The sequence below is a fragment of the Vidua macroura genome, chromosome 19, assembly GCF_024509145.1.
Source record: "Vidua macroura isolate BioBank_ID:100142 chromosome 19, ASM2450914v1, whole genome shotgun sequence".
In the NCBI taxonomy this organism is placed as follows: Eukaryota; Metazoa; Chordata; class Aves; order Passeriformes; family Viduidae; genus Vidua; species Vidua macroura.
In genome coordinates, this window is record NC_071589.1 from 2,564,749 (window position 1) to 2,589,782 (window position 25,034).

Below are 25,034 nucleotides of genomic sequence, written 5' to 3' on the forward strand. Positions count from 1 at the left end.
TGGAGAACTGGTGGTTTGGGTTCCCATTTTCTGGTGGGGGCAGATGTGCCATTGGCAGTGGGAGGGAAGCAGTGAAGATTCCCTGAGTTTTGGGTGCAGAAAGAGGCATCAGGATGAAACTGCTGGCAACAGCCACGCAGTGTGTGAGTCCCCAGGCCACATCTGGGTTTGGGGTTCTTGCAGGGCACAATGGGGCTGGTGATCCATGGGTTTGCAGGACACTGAACTGTCCCTGTGATGGGGATGGATTTCCTCAGCAGCCTAGGTGGTGAGAAGCTGTCCAGATCAAAGCTCCACCAGCTTTTGGAAAAAGCCCATCCGGGATGTTTGCCTGGGGGCTCCCCAAAGTCCCTCTGCAGAGACAGCCAAGGCTCTAAGATGTGCTTTGGACTCTTCTCTCTTCCCTCTTCCTCTTCCTCTTCTCTTCTCTTCTCTTCTCTTCTCTTCTCTTCTCTTCTCTTCTCTTCTCTTCTCTTCTCTTCTCTTCTCTTCTCTTCTCTTCTCTCTTCTCTCTTCTCTCTTCTCTCTTCTCTCTTCTCCCTTCTCCCTTCTCCCTTCTCCCTTCTCTCTTCTCTCTTCTCTCTTCTCTCTCTCTCTCTTCTCTCTTCTCTCTTCTCTCTCTTCTCTCTTCTCTCTTCTCTCTTCTCTCTCCTCTCCTCTCCTCTCCTCTCCTCTCCTCTCCTCTCCTCTCCTCTCCTCTCCTCTCCTCTCCTCTCCTCTCCTCTCCTCTCCTCTCCTCTCCTCTCCTCTCCTCTCCTCTCCTCTCCTCTCCTCTCCTCTCCTCTCCTCTCCTCTCCTCTCCTCTCCTCTCCTCTCCTCTCCTCTCCTCTCCTCTCCTCTCCTCTCCTCTTTTATCCCTTCTGCTTTTTCTGTCTTGTCTTTCCACCTTTCTGAGACGTAAGCAAATTCCAGGAAGGCATCAGTTGTCTTTAACACCCAGAGGAAAAATCGAAGGGAAGGGTTCAATTACCCACATGAAAAATGAGTCTCCTAACAGAGGTCTATCCATTTGCTAGTTGTGCTTGTTTTAAAACTGAGTTATAGAGACTGCACATTTTTCCAGAGACAAATGCATTAATTTTTCTCCAAACAGACAAGAGAGAAGCAGAGGGAAAATAAGATAATAAGAGTTTCCACAGTGATTTATATGCCTTTGTGAAAAATAATGGGGGCAGACAGCAGTGTGCTCCAGCAGCTGGGAGGAAGGGGCAGGGGGGTGGCAGGGACGACTGCAAGGAAAACTGCCAGAAGTCCAAGTCTGATTGTTGGTTTTAGATGATATAAGATCACTTTATGTCTCTGACTGGCTTGAAAAATCTCTCTTTCTCTCCCTCTCTCTATATATACACATATAAAATATAGACCATATGATGCACTTAAAACCAGCACAGTCTGTGGTGTTTATACAGGAAAGGATTGTGTTTCTGGCCGACCTCTCCCCAGCCCTCCTTCTTCTGACGAAGGATAAACTGGGACCTTTAGAAAACAAAGTGGTGGCTGCAATTTTTAACAGATTTGCTCTTGTATATATTTATACAGGGCAGGCGAGCCCTTCCCCAGGGCTGTCTGCCTGTGCCTGTGGGCAGGCACCAGGGGGGTTGAGTTTATTTTTTTTTTTATCTGTTCACTTTGGTTTGATTTATATGGTAAAGGAGATATTTTTATTACAGTGCATAGTAAATTGGGTTTCTTTATTGCTCATGAGAGCTGTTTCCCAAAATTGGAATATTTATATAGTACACTGATTGCAATGTATTTCTGATCTTGATGTCTAACTGTAGGGAATAAAAAAAAATGACAGAAAATCAGATTTTTTTAAGAAAACCTGCAACGTCTCTTGAAATAAGATGAAACTTTTTCTCGAGATGATGATGTGGCACTCAGCAGCTCCCAGGAAATCATCTTGGTTTGGTGACTAAAGACTTTTGGTGGGAACTGGAGGCTCTGGAAGGTTTAGAAGCAGTTTTGTGGTTTGTCCATTGGTGTAATCCACAGGAAACACATCCGTGAGGCCAAAGGCCACCAGGGCTGTGGTACCTCCAGAGATGTTTCTCTGCAATTATAGGAATGATTCAATGAATTAATCCCCAGTTGGTTTCCCAGCAGAAAATCCTGCAGCGTTCAGATGGATGTGAGAGTGGAGGGAGGCTGGAAGTGATGCTTTAAAGCAAAACTTAAATCTGTTCCAGGGCAGATGGTTAATTGTGTAGTTCAATTTATTTGCCTAATGCAAATCACGTCCCATTTGCCCATGGCGCCAGGAGAACCAGATTCCTGTTTGTTTTGCTAAAAGCTGATGTTTCAGGGAACATTCTGCAGCTCCCACGTGAACCTCCCACTGATGGCCCCAGAGGAGGATGACTTGCACACAGGACAAGCAGTGGTTCCCATGGAAAGGTGCTGGGATGGGGATAAGCTGCCAGCACCACGTTGGTTTGCAAGGTTCAGCCTCTCATGCTCGTGCCTCCAGACCTGAGGAGGTGCTTTAGCATCCTCTTTTCCCATTCCCAAGCCAGGCTCCAGGAAGTGTCTGTGGGGCTGCATTCCTGCCTTGGGCCAGGAGGCTGTTTCTCTGGGAACTTCCCAACTTCCCAAAAGGGCCTAATTGAAGCCTGTGGAGATTTTTTTTTTCACAGATTCATGGCTTTTCAAAGGAGAAATTTGCATATTAATAAGAAGCTGTTCAGACTGATTGGCTTAATGTGTTTGGTGTAAGTATAATTAAATGTCAAGGGAAATATATCATGAAGTAATGAACCTGGAGTTAATTTATCAAAAAAAACCTGAATCCTAAAGAGGGAGACACTTCCAATAACAAACAGTTCTTTAACCTTCCTCCTTAAGATGATTTGCTTAGTCAGGGCTGAAATGTGTGGTCTTGGAGATCCTTGAGTGAGAGAGACATGAGGAGGTTGTTGGTTTGGGGATGGAGGTTTTTCCATACTCCCCCAATGGCAGAGCCTTCTGTCCTGGCTGAGCCAGAGGGTTCCCCCAGGTCCAGGTGCAGTCCTGGTCCCTCCAAGCCCAGCAGCAGCTCCTGTGAGGATGTCTGGGAGGATGTACCCGTGTAAGACTTCAGAATGTGTCGGAACCCAAGGTGTCCCTCAGACACTCTTGGATGTTCCGGGTCCAGGGCAGAAGCCTCTGAGACCCTGGCAGGCAGCCAGAAACCCCTGTGGTTTTGAGTTTGACCCATGGAACAATTTACCAACTTTGCAGGAAGAACAAGAAATCACAAAAGTTTAGATATTATAATAGAAGTAATCACAAAGTGAAAGGAAGAATCTTTGAGTGCTGTACAGGGGGGTTTTAGGCCTTGTACAGAGGGGTCTGAGTTTTGTACACGGGGGTCAGAAGTTCTAAGATGGAGGGATTTGGGCGTGCCCTGTCCTCCCTCTTTCTGCTTCCTATCCCCATGTTCTTGGTGATGTTGGCACTCACAGATTGGTTTAGAGTAGAAAGCCACTGTTCAATATAGGTAATAGGCATTGGGGAAAAACTATAAACATTTAATACGTAATGTGTGATATAAAAGATGGCACCAGCCCTTGGGAGAAGAAGACGAAGGGAGACGAAGACGGAGGGAGACGGAGAGAGACGCAAAGGGAGAAAGAGTCAGGGACAATGTCAGGGAGTGTGTGTGCCTTGAGATTATTGCAATAAACTGCCTTGAGACCAGACGACTGAAGACTACTGAGTCTTTCTTTGAAGGCACAGGTTGGAGGAGAGACTTTACCACCACCCGGAGTCACCCCAATCTGGGGGAAGACTCCGACAAGAATGAGATTGAGATTTATTTATATCAGGTGCTGGGCCATCTGTACCCATTTTTTTCCTCATCCCTCAGTCTTTGCTCTTTGAACTTTTCAGAACACGTGCCATCTGCTCTGTTCACATCCTAGCTGGGCACAAACCCCAGCCCACACAGGCACATCTCTAAAACAAGCAAAAATTGCAATGCAGGTGCCAAAACTGGATGGTTTAAGATTATAACTGAGGAAGGTGAGGTCCAGGCTGAAGGCTGTGCTGATCCCTGTCAAGGTTGTGGCTCCTGGCATCCTTCTGTGTGCTGGAAAGAGCCTGGGAGCTTCCTCTCCATGGTGCAGACATGCAGTGGACAAACAGGCAAGGACTTCCCAGCAAAACTCTGCTTTAGGTGAGTGCTGGCTTCATGGCATTCGTGTCCAGCCATGTCCTCTGCTGTCCTCTCCCAGCAGTGGCTGACCCTCATGCGTGCTGGGATGGCAAAAGGGAGCTCTTGATTTGCACTTGCAAGGGATGTAAAAGGATCCTGTCCATTGTCTCAGCTGGAAAATCCTCCTTTGGCATGACATGACATAGAGGGGAGTCAGCAGGTTGTAATAAATGATCCCCTTTCACTTGGGACCGGCATTGGAAATGTGATGAAATCACTGTGAGCCTCATTTTCTCCCTTGTAAGAATCAGCTGGTGCTGCAAGAATTTGGCAAAGCTCCTTATGAGTGGAGCTCTGCCCACTGCTGTGGTTAAACTGCCCCTGGGGGAGGTACATGGTGCTGGAGAGACCAGAGGTGATGAGTGTTGGGTCCAGGTCTGATGGGACAGGAGGAGTTTGTCCTTCCCAGTGCAGGAGTTACCCCGCTCACTGGAGCTGCTGGGAGTGCTGGGAGAAGGGCTCTAAGGCTGAGTTAAAGAGCTCATGGCCAGCCCAAGGGGGGAGCACTGCAGACATGGCTGATGAACCAGCCCCAACCCTGGCAGAGAAAGATCCTTTAGAAGATGCCTGGTGGTGTCTCCATTCCCATACAAAGGATGGAGACATTTGAAGGGGCTGTCACCAAGAGCCCTGGGGCTCTTCATCTCCTCCTGGTAGGCAGAGGACTGGGATTTACCAGCAATTAGCCATTGGAAAGAAAACAAATCTGAAACACCCCTTTTCCAAACCCAGCTGGACAGCCCAGAGGAGCTGGTAGTGCCACCTGTGATTGCCTCAGCCACGATGAGTTTCTTGGTCCAGCAGAGAAAATCAATGGCTTGCAGGGCTAATGACACCAGGGAGTTTCTGCTTGTCAATAGCACTTAGGCACTGCTGGTCTGCAGATGTGCTTTCCAGCAGGGTGGATTTTTTTGGGAACCTCTTGGCACAGTTTCCTCTCCCACACTGGTCACGGGATGCTGGGACGCCGGGATCGCTTCTCAGCACAAAGTGGCCCCTGGGCACCTGCGTGAGCACAGCGCTCCCCACTACCTGCTGCCCTCAAAGCAGCAGCTCAGCCCGTCAATAATTCATCAGAGCAATTAGACAGGGGGTTTGCGTGCTGTAATTAGCTGTGATCCACACACTCTGCATCCCCAGGAGAGCAGGGGGACAGGACTGGGCACGGGAGGCACAGCGGGGGCACGGGGCTGGCGAGCAGAGCCCCCTCTTTGCGTGCAGATGCTGCCCCTGTCTGCACAGCCCCGGGGCTCCGCAGCCAGGGCAGTGACACGAAGGGCAGTGACACGAAGGGCAGTGACACGAGGTCACACTGTGCTGCTCTGACGGGGTCTCCTGGGGGTGTGTGACCCCCTTGTCTCGGGGACACCGCTGTTCCCCGCCTTGGCTCCCTGTGGCTTGGCTGCTCTGCCCTCAGCCCGGGATTGTTTGATCTCTACAGCTCCCTGAAAGGTGGTTGCAGTCAGGTGCAAATTTCTCCTTTGAAAAGCCATGAATCTGTGAAAAAAAATCTCCACAGGCTTCAATTAGGCCCTTTTGGGAAGTTCCCAGAGAAACAGCCTCCTGGCCCAAGGCAGGAATGCAGCCCCACAGACACTTCCTGGTGCCTGGCTTGGGAATGGGAAAAGAGGATGCTAAAGCACCTCCTCAGGTCTGGAGCCACGAGCATGAGAGGCTGAACCTTGCAAACCAACGTGGTGTTGGCAGCTTATCCCCATCCCAGCACCTTTCTGCAGGCAGCACTGACAGAACCAGAGGACACAGCCTCGACCTGCACCAAGGGAAATATAGGTTGGATATCAGGAAAAAGTTTATTACAGAAAGGTGATAAAGTTCTGGAATGGCTGCCCGGGGAGGTGGTGCAGTCACCATCCCTGGGTGTGTTTAACACAGACTGGATGTGGCACTGGGTGCCAGGGTTTAGTTGAGGTGCTGGGGCTGGGTTGGACTTGATGATCTTGGAGGTCTCTTCCAACCCAGAGATTCTGTGAATTCTGTGGTTGTTGCTGCTCCTCCTGAGCAAGGTCACAGCCAGAGGTGCAGGAAGGATCTTTGCCTCTGGAGTTATCAGCAAACAAGCTGCATTCTCCATGGCATTCCTTAGATGGATTTCCCAGCTCCTCAGGAAGGGATGAGGCTTCCTGGCTGTGACAGGGTGGTAGCAGCTGTTGCCTCCTTCAGTGCTGCACTGGGAGCTTGGTGTCCCAGTCCATTTTGGAGGCAGTGAGATTCATGGAGTGGTTTGTTCTTAAATGCTGAGGTGGTTCAACCCAGCGGTGGAAGGAGGGGAGGTGCCCGTGGCACTTGGTGTGCAACTGGGAGGTTCTGCTGAGCACCCCTGGTGTGGGAAATGGATTTGTAGAGAATCTTCAAAGCCTGACAGAAGGCTCACACAGTGTGCATCTGTATGCAAACCTTGAGATAAGAAATGCTGACTTGGAAATGCCATGGAATAGGACAGACATGGCTGAGAGAGAAATGGAGCTAGAAACAAGTTTCCAAGGATGGCCTTGCAAAAAAGACTATATATATTATATATATATATCATATATATTATATATAGAGAGATATATAGAGATTTATATGGAGAAATAGAACCATGAAAGATGCATTGTAGTAGGGGTAATTTTAGATGATTGGCTTTAAGGAGATTTACAGCATGGTGTGGCAAAAGCTGACAGGCCAAGAAACACTTATAATGTAATTAAGAAATATGATATAGATATATACACAGATATATATGAAGAAATAGAACTATGAAAGATGCACTGTATCAGGACCCATGAAGAGTAATTTTAGATGATTGGCATTAAGGTATTATAGGATGGTGTGGTAAAAGTTGACAGGTTAAGAAACATTTATAGTGTATTGTAATTAGGAGACAGTTGGCTTCTGATTGTGATGATGTGAATTGTAACACCTGCATTGTCTCACCCTTTACATGAGACTGAAAATGGAATGAAAGTTTTTAAAACACCTCTCAGTTACCCCATCTCTGGGTCAGAAAAGGGCTTAACCCAACACTCAGGCACAGCTCTTGGCTTGTGGGACACACGGACACCTCTGCCAGGATGTGATGGTGGGCACAGCATGGATGGGCACGGCTGCCTGCCCTGTCCCACTGTCACCCTGCCCTGCTGCACGGGCTGGGTTTGGGGCTGGGAGCCCTGGCTGTGCTCAGTGCTGGGGGTTTGGCTGGGGCCACAGAAGACACCTCGGGAGCCGTGGGAGCTGCATTTCAGCTGGAGGTTTGCACCCATGTCAGTCAGACTTAAACTTCAGAGGGAGCTTAGCTGGAAGGAGAGGAGGGAGGGACAGGAAGGCAGTTTTGCTGAGATGCTGCTTGACAGACACGGTGTGGAAACAGCTGCTGCTGGCTGCAGATGTAATGAGATCCATAAATACTGAGGCTTGCTCAAATAAACGCCAGCATGTGCTGCAAGGACGGGCTCAGGAGCTCCCAGAGCCCTCCCTGTGTGCCAGCAGCAGCCACAGAGGGCAGATTTGGGGGCTGGGGGCAGGAGAGGCTCTGCCTCTGGAGAGCACTGTGTTTGGGAAGGTGGCATAGAAATGGTGTGCCTGTTTGTCCCCAGCATGGTGGCTGTGACCAGCGCAGTCACCCAGCAGTGTGATGTGCTCTGGCACAGGCGTAGGTGGCTGCCTGCCACCAGGTCTGGTTTGTGGGGTACTTTTGTGAGTTCCTGAAAGTGTCAGCATGTCCCATGTGCTCTGAGAGCTGTCCCTCTCATCCCAGCAGAGCTCAGTGCACTGCATCCACAGGCTCCCAGAATGGTTTGGCTTGGAAGGGGCACTAGAGCTCATCTCGTGCCAAGGTGGGCAGGGACACCTTTCACTAGCCCAGGTTGCCCCAAGCCCTGTCCAGCCTGGCTTTGAACACCCCCCTGGGCAACCTGTGACAGGATCTCAGCACTCTCATGGTAAAGAATTTCTTGTTGATAGCTGATCTGCTTTCGTCACACTTCAGCTCCTCTGGAGTACTGGAGATGGTAAAACCTGTGTGCTGGGAGGGGCCTCACTGCACTGGGCACAGGGACCATGCCATGGTGGCAGGACGGCCACCTCAGCACATCCTGGGGAAGCAAACAACCCAGGGATTGTTCCCTGATAGTGGGAATGAAGCAGTGCTGCGGTGTGGGAGTCCAGCACATCCCTCTGGCTGCCCTGGCTGTCTGAGACCCTGGCAGGGGGCTCAGAGACCTTGGCACGAAGTCAAAAACACCTGTGGCTTCCATTTTAGCCCATGGAAAAAGCTGCCAACTCTGTGTGAGGAATTACAAGCCACAAGGGTTTGAGCAGTGTGGTAGTTGAATTAACACAGGGTGAAAAAGTGGAATTTTGGGGCTTTCTAGAATGGGGTTCAAGGGGACAAGATGGAGGGATTTGGGCGTGTCCTGACCTTCTTCTTCTCCTCCTTGCCCTCCATGTCTTGCTGTGCTGGTGACACTTTTCTGTTGGTTTAAGGCACAGACACACTGTCCAACATCAATGACAGACATTGGCACGTTATTGTAACCACGGCACACGGAGTTTTTGGTATAAAATGTGAACACCACCCTGAGGGCAGACAGAATGCCATGGCCGAGCTGCTGGACAGAGCTCAGCAGGTCAGAGAGAGAATGTTCTAGATAAGGGAAAATAAACAACCTTGAGAAGCTGATCCTGCACATTCTGAGTTCTTCTTTGGCTGCACGGGCTGGGAAATGAGGACTTTTACAATCTTAGGGTCATCCCAACACGCAGACCCCGAGACTGCTGGACTCCTTTGTGAGCACAGCCAAGGGACAGAGACACAAGTATTTCAGCAGGTGACACACTCACCCTGCAGGTGATAACACTCATCCTGCGTGGCTTGCAGTGCTTCCATGGGGGTGGAAGAGCAGAGACAAAGGAAATTCCAAGGCCCCTGACTTGTTTTGTGAGGGTGCAGCACGCTCTGAGAGATGGCAGTTGTATCACAGATTGTTCCAGAAACACCAGAATTTCCCTGAGCATTGTCTTTATGCAGAGAGAATGCCTCTACAGCAGGATGGGTAAGGACAGGAGAGACCCAGGGCTCCTTGTCCTCTCCTAGGACTGTTCCTGCCTCTTGTTTTGCTCCAAGCTCAGCTTAATCCATCCTCATTAAAATCAGTGGCAAGGGTGTCCTTTTGCTGTTAATGCCAGTTTGGTTTGATTTTACATCCAACAACACAATGAGTGATTTTCTTTTTTCCTTGCAGACCTCTCTGATCTTTTGCCCCTCTCCTTCCAGCTTCCTCAGTCTCACAGCTTTTCTTGGAGTTTTTTTGTTTTTTTTTTTAAATCTTTCTCAGTTTCCTGAAATGCATCTTTCCATGTATCGATTTCACCTGAGATCTAAAGGAAGGCAGAGCAGGAGGCTCAGCTCACTCCCATGTACACTCACAGCTCATCAAAGCAAATACAGAGCCTTGTGAGAGCTGCTGGGGCAGCACAGCCCCTGGGCTTAGCAGCTGGCCTCATGGGAGGGAGGAATTAATCTCTTTAGGCAGCATTTTTGAATTTATGTATCCATACACGCTCCTGGTTACATCAAGTTATCACTCTTGCTAGAGCATCTTTCTTTTCAATCATCTCCTGAACATGCTGTAATGGCACTTCTGGGAGTGTGGGCTGGAGCTGGGGGAAGGGGAGTGCGTGTGAGAGCGAGTTTTGGGTTTTTTATAAATTCCTGTTGCAGAGTCACTGCTTAAAATGATTTGGAAGAAAAAGAGAGATGGTGGGGGAAGAAGAAGACGACATGCTGGTGGCAGCAGTGGCCCAGGGAGCAGCACACACCCCTCTGGGGCTGTGAGGTTGCACCAAGCCACGATGCTGGCTGTGCCTCAGTTTCTCTGCCCTGCTTGTTTGATGGCTCCATGATGGGGAAGGCTCTGTGTTTCCCCCAGGGCTGTCAGCCCTGTCACATGCCTGTCACCACCGTGTCTGGCTCCTTCCTGGGGACAGAATTCTGGCACTGTTTCTGTGGAGAAGTCAGAGATGAAATAAGCCCCCTCAGACAGTTCATTTTCCCTCTCTGCCCTGCTACCCCACCCCATCTAGAGGGTCCCATCCATCCTGTGACCATTCTGGAAGCAGATTTGGCCCTTCCTTACCCTTTCCCACAGGACCCAAGGCTGGTTGCAGAGCTGTGGGGTTCTTTCAGAAAGAGCAGCATTTTTTAATAACAGTTTTCCCTGCAGTGACCCCTTCAGCAGCACCTCCTTCAAAACTTGCCACCACGACAGACTTCCTTTCCCACCACTGCCTCAGGCTGGGGTGCTCCAGATCCCAGCCAGACCCTGGAACATTTCTGGGAAGGAAAATCGAGCTGCAGCAAAGCTGCTGAGCAGGGAAAAGCTAACAGAGGGCAGATTTCCCCTTTGCAGTTTGCTTTAAGGTGTTTGTTCTCAAATCCATTGGCAGCTCATCCCAAGCCATGAAAGCAGGGAGGGTCCTTGGGTGCTCTAACACCACATGTGTCAGTGGTGATTCCCTTTGTCTTCACATCTTCAGGATGTATGAGAGATCTTTCACACTCCTCAGCTTGCTTATTCCCCAGCCTGAATGTCCCAAAGTCTTGGAGTTTCCCCCAGACAGAAACCCCCAGCAAAGGTTTGGCTTCTCCGGGAGATGTCTTTGCCCAGCCCCTGTGTAAGGTGGTTGCAAAGGGAATTACTTTAGGAAGGGCCATTCCTTGCTCTCTCATTTGTAACGTAACAGCCTGGGGTTTGGTTATTATTGCTGGTTTTAGCTGCTGTTGCCTTTTCATTGTTGCTTTTTTGATAGATGGGTTCAATTTTGCTGGCATATTGCACAGGTTTGCAAGCCAGATGTTGCTGCTGCAGGATGGTTGCAGGGAGGCAGGCAGGGAGCAGTTCATCTCACACACGGGGTCAGAGCCAGGGGGTCAGGGTGTGAGGGGCTGCAGCTGCCATGAGAGCTGCTGGTGGCATGGTGTGAACCTCACTGGGGCTGCAGGCACCCCCCATCCATCCCCCGTTCCCCCTGGGAAGGAAGGGACCGTGGGAAGATCAGCTGTGGAGAGGGAAAGTGCTGAGCATGGACTGGGAGGATGGATTTGTGTGTCACCAAAGGATGGGGGTGGGAATCTGGGGTTTTGTGTGAATCCGACCTAGAGCAGAGGCTGGGCAGGGTTACAGAATAAAGCAGGGATTTATTCAAAGGATCTCCTCCATGGATCCACCTTGGGCAGCACCAGAGCCCAGCCAGGGCTGCACCCAGGATGAACCAAAATGGTCCCAAAATGCACGAGCGCTCCCGGGGGCTCTCACTGGGATCAGCTCTGCTCCATTTGCACCTTGCAGTTCATTGTCCAATTCCAGCTTTAGCCCATGCAGTCCCATCCTGCTTGTTTTTCTCTCTCCAGCCCACGCTGTTTGTGCTCTTGGGCCTGAGATTTGGATCATTTGTCCTTGATGCCCAGCTGGAGCAGGAATTGTTTTGTCTCCCTGCCCTGTGAGGAGAGCTCACCATCCCCTAATATGAAGCTCAGACTCACACACTAAAGCAGCACAGAATCTGAAAAATATAAAAGCTCAAACCTGAGGCATCCTACTGTGTTGTAGGAGTGATGTGTGTGAGGGATGGGATGTGGTGTGGCATGCAAGTGGGATGAGCAGGAGAGGGAGAGGAGCTGGGAGTCACCTGCTCCTGTGGCTCCTACACCTTCCTGGTGTGCCTTGTTTAACATGAAGGAGCTCAGGGTATCCAGCCACCAAATCCTATGGCCCCAAGCCCCTTCCCACTTCACTCTAGGAGAGCTTCCCAAAGCAGCTGCTGTGTGGGATGTCTTTGGGTGAAAGAAGGAAATTGCTGAGGTCAGGGGGCTGATGTTGCACATTTTTATGTGGCTCCAACTTGCTGCCTCCTTGGAAATCCCAAAAAATAAAGTCTTGCATCCTGGCCCTTGAAAATTCCCCTGTCCGACAGGAAGGGAGTGTTGTTTCTCCAGGAATTCACTGTTATTCCAGGGAATTTAAGCCTCTGTGCAGGAAACCCCAGTGTGGGCAGGGAGGAATTTAAAGGGTAGGGCATTAGGATGGTTGAGATGTGCTGTGTTCCTGCCACTGCAAGAAGGGAGGTGGGATCCCATCCAGGGGGCAGGGCTTGAACGGGCCAAATGAATTTGGGCTTGGAGCACAAGCCCTGTGAGGAATGACTGAGGGAGCTGGGGGTGTCCAGCCTGGGGAAAAGGAGACCCAGGGGTGACCTCAGCACTCTCTGCAGCTCCTGAAAGGTGGCTGTGCTCAGCTGGGGTTGGGCTCTTTCTCCAGGATCTGACAGAACCAGAGGTCACAGTCTCAAGCTGCACCAAGGGAAATATAGGTTGGATATCAGGAAAAAGTTTTTTACAGAAAGGTGATAAAGTTCTGGAATGGCTGCCTGGGGAGGTGGTGCAGTCACCATCCCTGGGTGTGTTTAACACAGACTGGATGTGGCACTGGGTGCCAGGGTTTAGTTGAGGTGTTGGGGCTGGGTTGGACTCAATGATCTTGGAGGTCTCTTCCAACCCAGTGATTCTGTGAATTATTCTCTGAGTTCAGGTCTAATTCCAGGTAAATGGGCAGTGAAAGGAAGTGGGAAATCAAGGACAAGCTCAGGTGTTTGCAGAATCAGAGCATTGTGGCCTCCTGACAGTAAATGCGAGGAGGGAAGGGCTGGGCCAGAGGCAGGAGACTCAGGACCACCCTGCCCTTGATCCCCGGGACAGCCCCAGAGCTCTGCCCACATCCAGCTCCCCGACCCTGCCCAGGGCGTTTTGGCACTGACATGTCCCTCGTTCCCCCTCTGGCAGGGACCTGATGCCCAGGACGCTGGAGGGGCAGATCACCATGGAGAAGACCCCCAGCTACTTTGTCACCAAGGAGGCCCCAGCCCGCATCTCCTCCATGTCCAAGGGCACCAAGCTCATCGTGGTGGTGCGGGACCCCGTGACCAGAGCCATCTCGGACTACACCCAGACGCTCTCCAAGAAGCCTGACATCCCCACCTTTGAGAGCCTGACCTTCAAAAACAGGACTACGGGCCTGATCGACACCTCGTGGAGCGCCATCCAGATTGGCATCTACGCCAAGCACCTGGAGAACTGGCTCCTCCACTTCCCCATCGGGCAGATCCTCTTTGTCAGCGGGGAGAGGCTGATCAGCGACCCCGCGGGGGAGCTGGGCAGGGTCCAGGACTTTCTGGGCCTCAAGAGGATCATCACGGACAAACACTTCTACTTCAACAAAACCAAGGGCTTCCCGTGCCTGAAGAAGGCGGAGGGCAGCAGCAAACCCCACTGCCTGGGGAAGACAAAAGGCAGGACCCACCCTGACATCGACCAGGAGGTGGTGCAGAGGCTGCGGGACTTCTACCGGCCCTTCAACATGAAGTTCTACCAGATGACAGGGCAGGACTTCGGCTGGGACTGAGGCTGAAAGAAATAATTTAAGAAAAGGAAAATATAATATAATATATATATTTTTTTTACGTATCAGTAGAGGGGGGGGGGAAATACGAAAAAAAAAATAATAGCTGTGCTGAAACATGATTTGATCTGATTTGATTTTTTTCTTTTTCTTTTTTTTTTTTTTTATGCTGCTTTGTTTCCTTTCTTCTCTCAGAGAAGAGGTGCTGTGTACATCCAGAAAAGGAGGCTGTGAACAACAGCCTGGTCCTACTGACATGAGCAGCTCCCCTCAATGGGCCCAAGGTTTAGCCCTGCCTCTGTAAAAAAACAGAGGTGCAAAGTTTTCAGTTGTGACATGAGTGCTTGGGGTAGCTCAGAGTCTTCCTGAAAGTTCAGCCAGGTTTGAGCTTGCAAGGGCCATTTTGGCCAGACCTCACCACTTTTGACAATAAAACAAAGGTGGCTTAATACCTAATTTGGCTTTCCAAATGTTACCTTAGGGGATTTTTTATTGCATGAAACATTTGGTGAATTTTGCTTCCACTTACCCAATTTTTTGTTTTACTTTTACCCCCCTTAAATCAAGCTCTTTTCATCAGCCAAGCTTATTTTTCCTCTTAAGGAAGCCAAAATCAATAATCCTTTGTTTTGTTTTGAGAGAAAATAATTTTGGTAGCCAAAAGTGAAAGAACACAAATGATTCTTTTGACTCTATAATGAAAATTGCCAGGTAGTCAAAAGGCCTCATTCACAGGAGCTGGCTCTAAACCAGTGCTCCCTGTTGCATCCCTTTTGCTACTCTGACAACAAAATGGTTTTCTAAGGGTTTTTTTTTTCTTAAGGGGGACCCATCTGAAGGGATTTTGGGGATGGGAAGAAAGGTCCACACTGAGATGATGCTGATGGCACATCCTGAAGGTGTTGGGGGGACCCACCATCCCACCAGGAATATGCAGAAACTTCTTGGTGTCCAGTGCACATGGTTTAAGCCATAATGATGAATGTTTTAAGCTGGGCCAGTCTTAAATAGACTGGAGGAAGGGTTGGTTGGGAAAAAGTGAACAACAACCATGTCCAGAAAGAGGAATGAGAAAAAATAGTTCTTTCCTAAAGGAGAACTGAGGGGGAAGCTGGAAGGTTGTGAAGGGCTTTAAAAACTGTCAGGCAAAACCTTTACCTCGTTTTTTTAGCTGGTGGAAACAATTTAAGTGACAGAAATATCTGTTAGTGAAGCAGAGTCTTTTATTACCACGGGCTCATTTATCTGCTGGCTCTTGATCTCCAGCACTTCTGAGCTGTGGGAGTACCCAGTTACACCTTGGTGCTGCATGGACCACGTGGTAGTGCTCCCTCTCCTGAGCCCAGCTTTGAAGAGTACCTGAGGGGGCAAAACAAACTGTGTGGGGATCCCCCAGGAGTGTGGTTAGGAAGAAACCTGGGGATGAAGTTTACTGGCAGGATATTAATAAAATCCCAGCAGAGCAGAGATTTCAGAGTCCAAAGAGAATTGGATCAGAAGATACAATTTCACCTGAGGGGGAAACATTTGGCAAGTGAGGAGAAGGGTTTGGTGACCCACTCGGCCTCATGGCACTGAGTTCCTCGGCACGTGCTGAGCCACAGCTTCTCCTGGCTGCCCTAAACCACCTTTCTACTCAGCCCTACACGTCTCCTTGTGTTCCCAAAGATCCCGGAACCTTCCTATCCCCTGAAGACACAAACCCACAGGGTTTTACCTGCCAGGCCCATTTCCCAAGGGAAAATTCAGCTTCATTCAGCTCGTGAGGCCCCAGGAGCTTCTCCTACAGCTGTCACTGCAAAGCTCTACCTGAGCCCAGGTTCCCATGCCCCAGCTGGTAGAGAAGTGGTGATGGGTTGGTGGCACCAAAGCCAGACTGTGCTCAGCCCCTCTGTCCTGGTGTGGCACAGCTCAGTGCCATGTTCACTACCTCCACTGATGCTTTCACCTCTTCCCCCATTTATGTCCCATTTTAAGGCCTTTTGTGGCAATGTCCCATGCCACATCTGCATAAACACTTCACCTTTCAGCGGGAAGGAGGATGAGGCTCCACACACCCCCCCCAACAGTCCCTCTTCTTGCCTGCCTCCCTTCAGCCCCTCAAAATTCACACAAGGCATGACATGAGCAGATCAGAGATGGTCACAGAGCTTTGGCTCCATGAGGCCATGGTCCCTCCCAGCATCTGCAGCTCAAATCAGAAGCTGGGAGAACGCTGGGCTCTTGGTGTCACATCACCCCTCCCCAGTGTGTCACAGGAGGTGAGGGGAGCAATCTGCCTGTGCTGGTCAGAATGGGCATGAGGTGTAGCCAAAAGGATGGCAGGTAATTATTGGGACAGATGTTCTAAGAGCAAGGTTTTTTGGGGCAGGAATGGGGGGTGGACAGCCCTCCATGCTGTACTCTTTCATTCAAATGGAAAAACCAAGGTGGTAGCGAGGATGAGGCATCAGTCATGCACAGGCATAACCAAATGGTGCCAGCACCAGCAAGGCACAAGAGATGAGGTCTTCCCAGCTGAAAAGAAGATTTTAGCATGCTGTTTCTTTGGTATTTCAAGGAGAATTAAGGTTGGGATAATACAGACATGGCTTTGACAAGTTACTGTGGTTTAAGCCCAGCTGGGATCTCAGCCCCACTCACTCCGCAGGTGAGATGGGGGGAGAATTGTAAGAGTAAATCTAAGGAAACCTGTGGGTTGAGATAAAGACAATTTAATAGGTAAAGCAAAAACTACACAAACAAGCAGAGCAAACCAAGAAATTAATTCCAGACTTCCCATGAGTGCTCAGATGCTCGTCCCCAGGACAGCAGGGCTCCCTCACATTTGGAATGATGACGTGAGAAGACAAACACCATCACTCCAAAAATTTCCTGATTCATTCTTTGCCCACTTTTATATGCTGAGCATGATGCCATATGGTCTGGAATATCCAGGGTCAGCTGTCCTGGCTGTGTCCCCTCCCAGCTCCTTGTGCATCCCCAGCCTCCTCACTGGAGGCGCAGGAAAAGCCTTGATGCTTGTGTAAGAACTGCTCAGCCACAATGAAAACATCCCTGGGTTACCTGTACTGTTCCCAGCACAAATCCAAACCACGGTCCTATGAACAAAATGAACTCTACCCCAGCCAAAACCAGCAGACAAATATAAACATCACTTACGAGTGTGATGTTTTAAAAAATCAATATAGTTATATTGCCATTTTCTCCCATACAGTCACATTTGCACTACCATAAAGCAGCTTTATAGGGCCACAGACTGGTCTCCCCATATTGCACAAGCTGCAGCAATACCAAGCATTTTTTACAGCTGAATATCTGCACCTGCCACCAAATCCCTGCCATTAAATCAGTAGAGCCCTGATATGTACACAAGCCCATCAAATGTGCCTTTAAAAACTCTTCCCAGCACATCAAGCTCAGCCACTTAGGAATACTTTCCCCTAAATGCTTCAATGTTTTACTCCCCCTCATTTCCAGGGGTTTGAATACCTTGTTGCACACCTTGTAAAGCTATTTAGGGATCTGGGACTGTGATTGATTGGTTTTGATCTGGGCCATAAGTAGTTTTGAAAATCCCTCCACATATGAACAATGGCTTTTAAAAGGAGGTCAGGCAGCCAAATTGCTTTGAACTCTAATAGCATTTAAGCCTCTAAACTCTTTAGGCTTATTTGAAAATCCAGCCATGAAGTTTAGATTATTTTAACCTAAGAAGAATTGGAGGTAAACTATTGAAAACCGCATCCCTTCTGGGCCTGCAGTGCTGAGCACGTGTATTGGAGGAGAAATCAAAAGTAGCTATAAATAAAAAAGTGTTTTCCTTAAAAAAAATGCATAAAAATGAAAACATTAACTATTAGAAAATAATTAGGTTATTAAAATGCTTCTGGTCTCAATAATCAAATCTGCCACGAGGCATTGATGAAGCTCAGGCTTATATGTGATGCAACGTTTGGATTTTAGAACAAATCCAGATTTTGGATTGAAGAACCCACACCAACCTTTACAAGGCATCCTATCAGCATCAAGGGCGAAATTGATCATAAGGAAGTTTTATGCAATGAGGGTGGTGAGGCCTGGGCTGCCCAGGTGGTGGATTCCCCATCCCTGGAAGTGTCCAAGGCCAGACTGGACTTGCAGCAACCTGGGATGGTGGAAGGTGTCCCTGGAATGAGATCAGTTTTGTGGTCCCTTCCAATCCAAACCATCCCATGGTTCCATGGTCTTTGAGGAGACAGACACAGCCACAAATGGCACCACAGCTCTCCTGGACCACCAAGAGTGTGGGCTTGGGTGGGCTGAGCACCAGGATTGCCCCAAAGTCCTCAAAAGTAATTTTCCCCCCCACTGCTGTTGACAAGCTTTGGCACAGGCTTGTAGAGTTCAGAAAGGTCATTGAAGGTGTGATCTCCCTTTAACCCATCAGCAACAGCTTTCAGCCAAACCTGGAGGGTGGGGAAGCTCTTTGCTCTCTGTTTCAACTGAAAAAAATCAGAGAAATGGGGTTTTCTTTACCAGTGCAGTTTGGCAAGGCAATACCAGGTCTTTCTGCTGCTGTGAAATCCATCGCTGCCATTCCTGGAAGGGCAAGGATGGGGCTGCTGTGCCCCTGGTATCCTTGGTGCTGATTTTGTGCCGCGGGGAATTTTATCAGCTGCTGTGGAACTGCTGCCACTCAATGATCTACGCAGCTAAAAGGAGTTTATGCACCAGGGTGCCCTGGAGATCAGTGTGAGAGACTCCTCTGCCTGATGCCAGGGTGGCCTTTGGGAGCAGCACTAAGAGGCTTCCAGCAATATTTTGGCCTTTCCCACCCTGCACAGGGTGATTCTTGCACTGATTCTCAGTTCTCCCACATATACACTTCACACTTCACAGCATCAAGTCTCCACATGAAGGGGAAATATTGCCCATTTTCCTAACCATTAAAATATTCCTTGATTGTAGACAGCAGTTTCTGGGTTTTCTCTCCTCCCTCCCCTTCACTTGGTGATACTGTCATCCTTCTCCCTTTGGTGCTATTTCAGTATGAAAAAAAAAAAAAAGGTTTTAATTTAATTTAAGAATGAAAAAGCACACATTTAATAAAGTTTACGGGTACTGAGAGGCTGTGCTCTCTTTTTGCTGGTGGCAGCAACCTGGAAAGAGGGGAAAGGTTTATAAAAAAAGGGGAAACCACAAAATTACCCATTTGTGTCTGATTTCAGTCTGCTAAACCTAACTCACTCCATGGCTCTGCCTTCTGTGAACTCCCCAGTGGCACCTCTGGCATGGTTCCCATGACCTCTTGTTTTCCACCACATCAACATCATTGCTTTAAATTGCAAAAAATCAAGGTCAATGCTTTAAATTGCAAAAATTCCTTTCTTTAAATTGCAAAAATCCTCAAAAATTCAGGTCTCCCTATCTCCCCCAGTGCTCACCCCTTTGCTATCCCTGGCCCTGCCACATCCACAGCATTTCTCCACCGAGATGGAAGAATTCCTGCTTCCCCTGACCTGGGTAGCTCAGGAGTGGTCCCAGTTCACAGAGTGTGAAGCCCGAGGGGAAAGGAATTCCTCAAGAAATATATACAGTGGAGAAGCCCCCCTGTATCAGGTTTGCTGTGTGGTCAAGTAAAATGATATCCTATTTACTTTTTTAGATGTATAAACAGATTAAGTCCCAGGGAAAATATGCTCCCAAACTTCATAATATTTTATTAAACCACTGAAGTTTAATATAATCTTTTGGCTTCCACAGAAAAATTTTCCATTTCTTTTCTGAGCACCTTTGATTTTATTTTCTTTTAATTACGGCTATCCGGAGTTAACAATCTGGGGTTTGCACTCCACCCAGAAAGGACTATCCAGATTAGAAGTGGGGAATTTTGCTGAAATACAGAAATATCGATGTGGTGGTAAGAAGTCATCGACACCTGGGCAGAAAACTCTGGAGAAGCCAATGTGCAGAGTTAATTCTGCTCAGCCAGGCAGTAACAAGGCTGCATTCCTCAGTTCACAGCATTTATTACCTAAAATATTGGCCAGACATGGCTTTTGTGAAGAGTTATACCTCCTTCATCTTCTGCCTGTCTCCAGCACTGCCCTCGGGCTCAGCACTCATGGACACAGCTCTGGATCCTCATCCATCGGGGTGTGAAGCTGCAGGAGAAGGCCAACACCACACCGAGCCTCGAGCACACAGCTTGGCTCCTGACCTCCCACTTCTGCTGGCCAAGGAATGCCCTGCAGGCAGCCTGGCTCGTGGGGAAAGCTGCTGGGAGCCAAGCAAAGCCCCTCAAGAAAGACCCAGCACCTGCATTTCCACGTGGTTAATTAGGAATAATAACGGCCATCGTGGTGTCACGGTTCTTCAGACAGCTGTGTGACTTCTGGAGGCCAAATTCGCTGGTGTGAGCGTTACCCGAGGTCCTCAGTGCAGCAGAGGAACTGCAAATGTTGCTTGTTAGCCCCACAAGTGTGTCCCTGCAGCTCAGATCAGCCCTGGAAATGGAGATCAGCTTTTGGAAATGGAGATCAGCTCCTGGAAATGGAGATCAGCTTTTGGAAATGGAGATCAGCTCCTGGAAATGGAGATCAGCTTTTGGAAATGGAGATCAGCTCCTGGAAATGGAGATCAGCTTTTGGAAATGGAGATCAGCTTTTGGAAATGGAGATCAGCTCCTGGAAATGGAGATCAACCCTGGAAATGGAGATCAGCTCTAGAAATGGAGATCAGCCCTGGAAATGGAGATCAGCTGCTGGAAATGGAGATCAGCTCCTGGAAATGGAGATCAGCTCTAGAAATGGAGATCAGCTCTGGAAATGGAGATCAGCTCCTGGAAATGGAGATCAGCTCTAGAAATGGAGATCAGCTCTGGAAATGGACATCAGTCCTGGAAATGGAGATCAGCTCCTGGAAATGGAGATCAGCTCCTGGAAATGGAGATCAGCCCTGGAAATGGAGATCAGCTCTAGAAATGGAGATCAGCTCCTGGAAATGGAGATCAGTCCTGGAAATGGAGATCAACCCTGGAAATGGAGATCAGCTCCTGGAAATGGAGATCAGCCCTGGAAATGGAGATCAGCCCTGGAAATAGAGATCAGCTCTAGAAATGGAGATCAGCTCCTGGAAATGGAGATCAGCCCTGGAAATGGAGATCAGCTTTTGGAAATGGAGATCAGCCCTGGAAATGGAGATGAGACCAGGAAATAGAGATCAGCCATGGAAATGGAGATCAGCCCTGGAAATGGAGATCAGTCCTGGAAATGGAGATCAGCCCTGGAAATGGAGATCAGCCCTGGAAAAGGAGATCAACCCTGGAAATGGAGATCAGCCCTGGAAAAGGAGATCAGCCCTGGAAAAGGAAGGTCCTTCTTCACAGACACGCCAGCCTCTCTGAGTTTCTCCATTAATGCCGAGGCAGTGGTGAGGCTGTAGGTTAGACTTGCTTGGCCAGAGTTTCTCCAGCTCATTTCTTTTGTTCTTCCAGCCCCTGGTGTGATTTAGGGCGAGTGAGCAGCAGTCTAAAGGAAATGGCTGAGAGCTAGTGGCTGGGGAGCACTTACCTTCCCTTGTACAGGGCTGATGGAAGAGAACCAAGGGGTTTTCCATCCAGCTCACTGCTGGGCACCCCCATGGCTGGGCACACAGGAGATGGCAGTGGAACGTTCTCCTGAGCAGGACAGGTTTAAGAGCACAGAGGGAAGAGGCCAAATGCATCCTATTGACAGGGCAAATGCAGTCACCAGTCTAATTACTCACCTTTCTGCTCACTCACAGCTCTCCAGGGCTCTGCCACTGCAAAATGAGCACCAGTGCTTTCCTGGGATCCACGGCTTTGGGATGTGCAGTGCTGGCTGTGCCCTGAGCAGGGGCAGGCTCCAGAGAGGAGTAGGGCTGGTGGAGACAGAGGGAACATCCCATCAAAGCTCCCAGCAGCATCACCAGACTTGATGGAATGCCAGGAGCCATTTCCCTGCTGGGTTTTAATCAGCTCTGTTAAGTTCTGACAGGGTCTGTTGGCCCTACAGTCCAAGAACTGCAGTTTAGGGGCACATCCTGTCCCACAGGCACATCCCCACCCACCATAGGAATCGTAAAAAGACAGAGGAATAATAGGACTTACAAAAGACAAAACCATAGGAATTATAAAAGATAAAACCAATGGCAATGATAGACCACGACCTAAAAACCCTCTCACTGCTCCCCTTTCCTTTGACTCAAACCCAGTGTTGTCCTGAGACCAAACTCCTCCATTTTTCCACAACGGGAAGATTCAAGGTGAAATGAAGAAATTATTTGTATGACTTCTCCTGGGAGCTGCTGGGGCTCAGGGCACGGCCAGCTCTGCCTGTATAAATTGGATATTAACCCTGTACATCTGAGCGAGCAAGACTTGAGCTCTCCCTGACCTGCAGTGACCCCCGTGTCTGGAAGATGCTGCTGATGTAGTAAAGGAGTGCACATACACATCTGGGATCATATCTGGGCTTTCAGCAGCTTAGAAAAGCTTGTAAATGGCAGAATTGATCTTTTTCCAGCAGAGCCTGGTCCCCGATGCAGCATTCCACACCAGATCCCAGAATGGTTTGGGGGGGAAGGGAAAGCCCATCTCATTCCACCCCCTGCCATGGGCAGGGACACCTTCCACCATCCCAGGCTGCTCCAAGTCCTGTCCAGCCTGGCCTTGGACACTTCCAGGGATGGGGCAGCCACAGCTGCTCTGGGATCCCGGGGAATGGACATCCAAAGTCAGAGTTTGATGTCTGAACCACCTAAACCCCTGTCAGACACGATGTGCCCTGGATGGGGAGGGCATGGGGGCAGGGAGGGGCTCGTGGTGCATGTTGTACCCTGGGCATTGTCACTCCAGAGGGCAATTCCACTGCCTGGAGAGCCAAACTATCCCACTAGCCTGGGAAATTCATCCCGCTTTGACACCCCATATTTTACCAGCTTCACTCAAGAGAAAATTGTCATATGCTTCCACTTTTCGAGGAGCTGAGCTGTCCTTTTGATAGCAGCTGCCAGCATAAATATACATGAGAAACAGGTTTTCAGTTCCTGAAAAATGTCTAAAAATTGTAAACAATCCTCAAGTCATATGGGGATAAACAGTCAGAATTTTAATATTGTTTATAGTTTAAAAAAGCAACAGTTGTCTGAGTCGAGTCAAGCCAAGTCCTTTTGAATAGATAATTTTCAAACATTTGGTTTCAATTCTCCCAAACCTTCAGTAGAGAAGTCCCATTCATGGAATATTTCGCTTACAATTCAAAATGAAAAGTATTACGGAGTAGAAAACTGGATTTTCTATTTCAAAAAATAAATGGCCTCAGATACTGAACCATCTTGAAAACCCTTCTTAGAAAAAAAAAGGAGAAATAAAACTACTCAGCCAAGAAGTTTATCCAGGCTGTTCTCCTGCCGAAAATTCCAGTTTTGCTGAGTTAGTTGTTCGTTTCACTTAACAAACAAGATTATTCCATCAGAAATACAGTCCTGCTTGTCAGGCTGAGAGCAGACATGTCCCTGTCCCCCACCCTCCAGCCCCTCAGCCTTCCCCCACTCCAGCACAGAGGTTCTGGAACTGGGGAGAGTGGAAAAGAGAGTTCTTTCATTTCCTCTTTGCATTAGAGTTCATTAGGAAAAATCCAGAGGCCCCTCGTTGTGCCTGCATTTGCATGTCTTCTGTGGATGTTTAAATTATATTTTCCTGTGGTTGTTTTTTGGTTTTTTTTCCCTGTTTCATGTGTCTTTCCTGTATCACTGACACTGGATTGCTTCCCTGCTCACAATTAATTCCTGAAATAATTTATTTCACTTCTGTCACTGTTTCTCAGCTGGATGGCTCACACAAACAGAATTTGTTAATGGTGTTGGTAGGAAATTATTTATTTAAGCTATTTGTTAGTATTGGGGAATAGTCAGTCAAGTTACATGGCAGAACTCCTTTTCCCAGGCTGGATAAGACATATTTCAGGAAGAAAGGAAAAGTTACTAAAAAGCTTTACTGGATGCATTTTGGATGCTTCACTCCCCCTCCTAAAATCATAGAATAATTAAGTTTGGAAAAGCCCTCTAAGATCATAAAATCCAACCATTAACCCAGAACTGCCAGGTCCACCACTAAACCATGTCCCCAAGGGCCACATTTGCACAATTTTTTAACACTTCCAGGGATGGTGATTCCACCATTTCCCTGGGCAAAAATGCACCAAATGTGATGGTTTTTTAAACTAGAATTTAGTTCTTTACTCAGAGGGCGGGCAGGCCCTGGCACAGCGTTCCCAGAGAAGCTCTGGCTGCCCCTGGATCCCTGGAAAGCCAGGCTGGACAGGGCTTGGAGCAGCCTGGGACAGTGGAAGGTGTCCCTGCCATGGCAGGGGGTGGAATTGGATGGTCTTTAAGGTCCCTTTCTACAAAAACCCTTCTGTGATTCTAACAAATCAGCTGACATTTTGGTTTGGATTGTTGTTGCTGTCCTCTGACCCAGATTTCCGAGATGCACACGAAGGGGTGTTCCATGTGGGAGACTGGAGCATTTGGAGCTCTGGCAAACCCTCTGTGCAGAGGATCAGAGAGTTCCTGCCCTGAAACACAGTGGAGGCAGCAGAAGGAAAGAAAAAAAGGGCTCCCAGATGTTTCACTTGACTTTCTATCAGGCTCTTTGCTACCTGTGTGGCCTTGGCAGAGCACTGGGGTTTCGTGGATGTGAGCTCCCATGCTCCTGTTGGATCCATCCCAAGGCAGGGAGCTGCCAAGCTGCCGCTCTTTCCTCCTTCCTCTCCCAGCCCGTAGGCTGTGCTCCAGTATCTCTGCTGAGAGAAGCTTTGTGTTAATCAAATGAAATAAAGACTGGAGGGATGAAAGGGAAGGTTCCAGGGTGGGGAGAGCCCACTGGAGTAACTGGAGCGCAGCAGCTGTCTCTGTAGGGCTCAGTCCTGCAGAATTGTCATTTGTGCTTCACCCCCTTCTCTATTCCATTTCCAGCCTGGCCTTGGAGCAGTGAGGCTTTTCCACCCTTCCTTCCTCCCAGCCCTTCTCCCCCTCACACACACAGGCACTCACTGTGGGTTTGGGCTCTGGCTAACGCTGGGCACGCTGCTCACCCAGGGCTGCCCACGCACTGCTATTGTGAACTGGTGAACCCAGTGGGAAGAAATGCTGATGTCTGACTCCAGCTCAGAAGGCTGAATGATTTCTTTATTATGACTATGCTATAATACATTAATATACTATAAAAAGGAAGGTACTAAAACTACAAACCTACTTGTTCTAACTACCATATCTAACTAACAACTCGTGACCCTCTCTGAAAGTGCAGCCACAGGTGGGTTGGATTGGCCATCAGGCTCAAACAATCCTCACCAGAATCCAACCAAGCAATCACCCCAGGT

General features: G+C 48.9%; 1 protein-coding gene across 1 annotated transcript in view; it reads left to right on the forward strand.

Moving 5' to 3' along the window:
• Window positions 1-13,673, forward strand: part of LOC128816904 (heparan sulfate glucosamine 3-O-sulfotransferase 3A1-like) — a 32,635-nt gene extending 18,962 nt beyond the window's left edge. The window contains exon 2 of the mRNA XM_053994883.1: window positions 13,032-13,673. Coding sequence (XP_053850858.1) covers window positions 13,032-13,650 — 619 coding nt within the window. The 3' untranslated portion in view covers window positions 13,651-13,673. The remainder of the gene's footprint in view (window positions 1-13,031) is intronic.
• The last annotated feature ends 11,361 nt before the right edge of the window (window positions 13,674-25,034 follow it).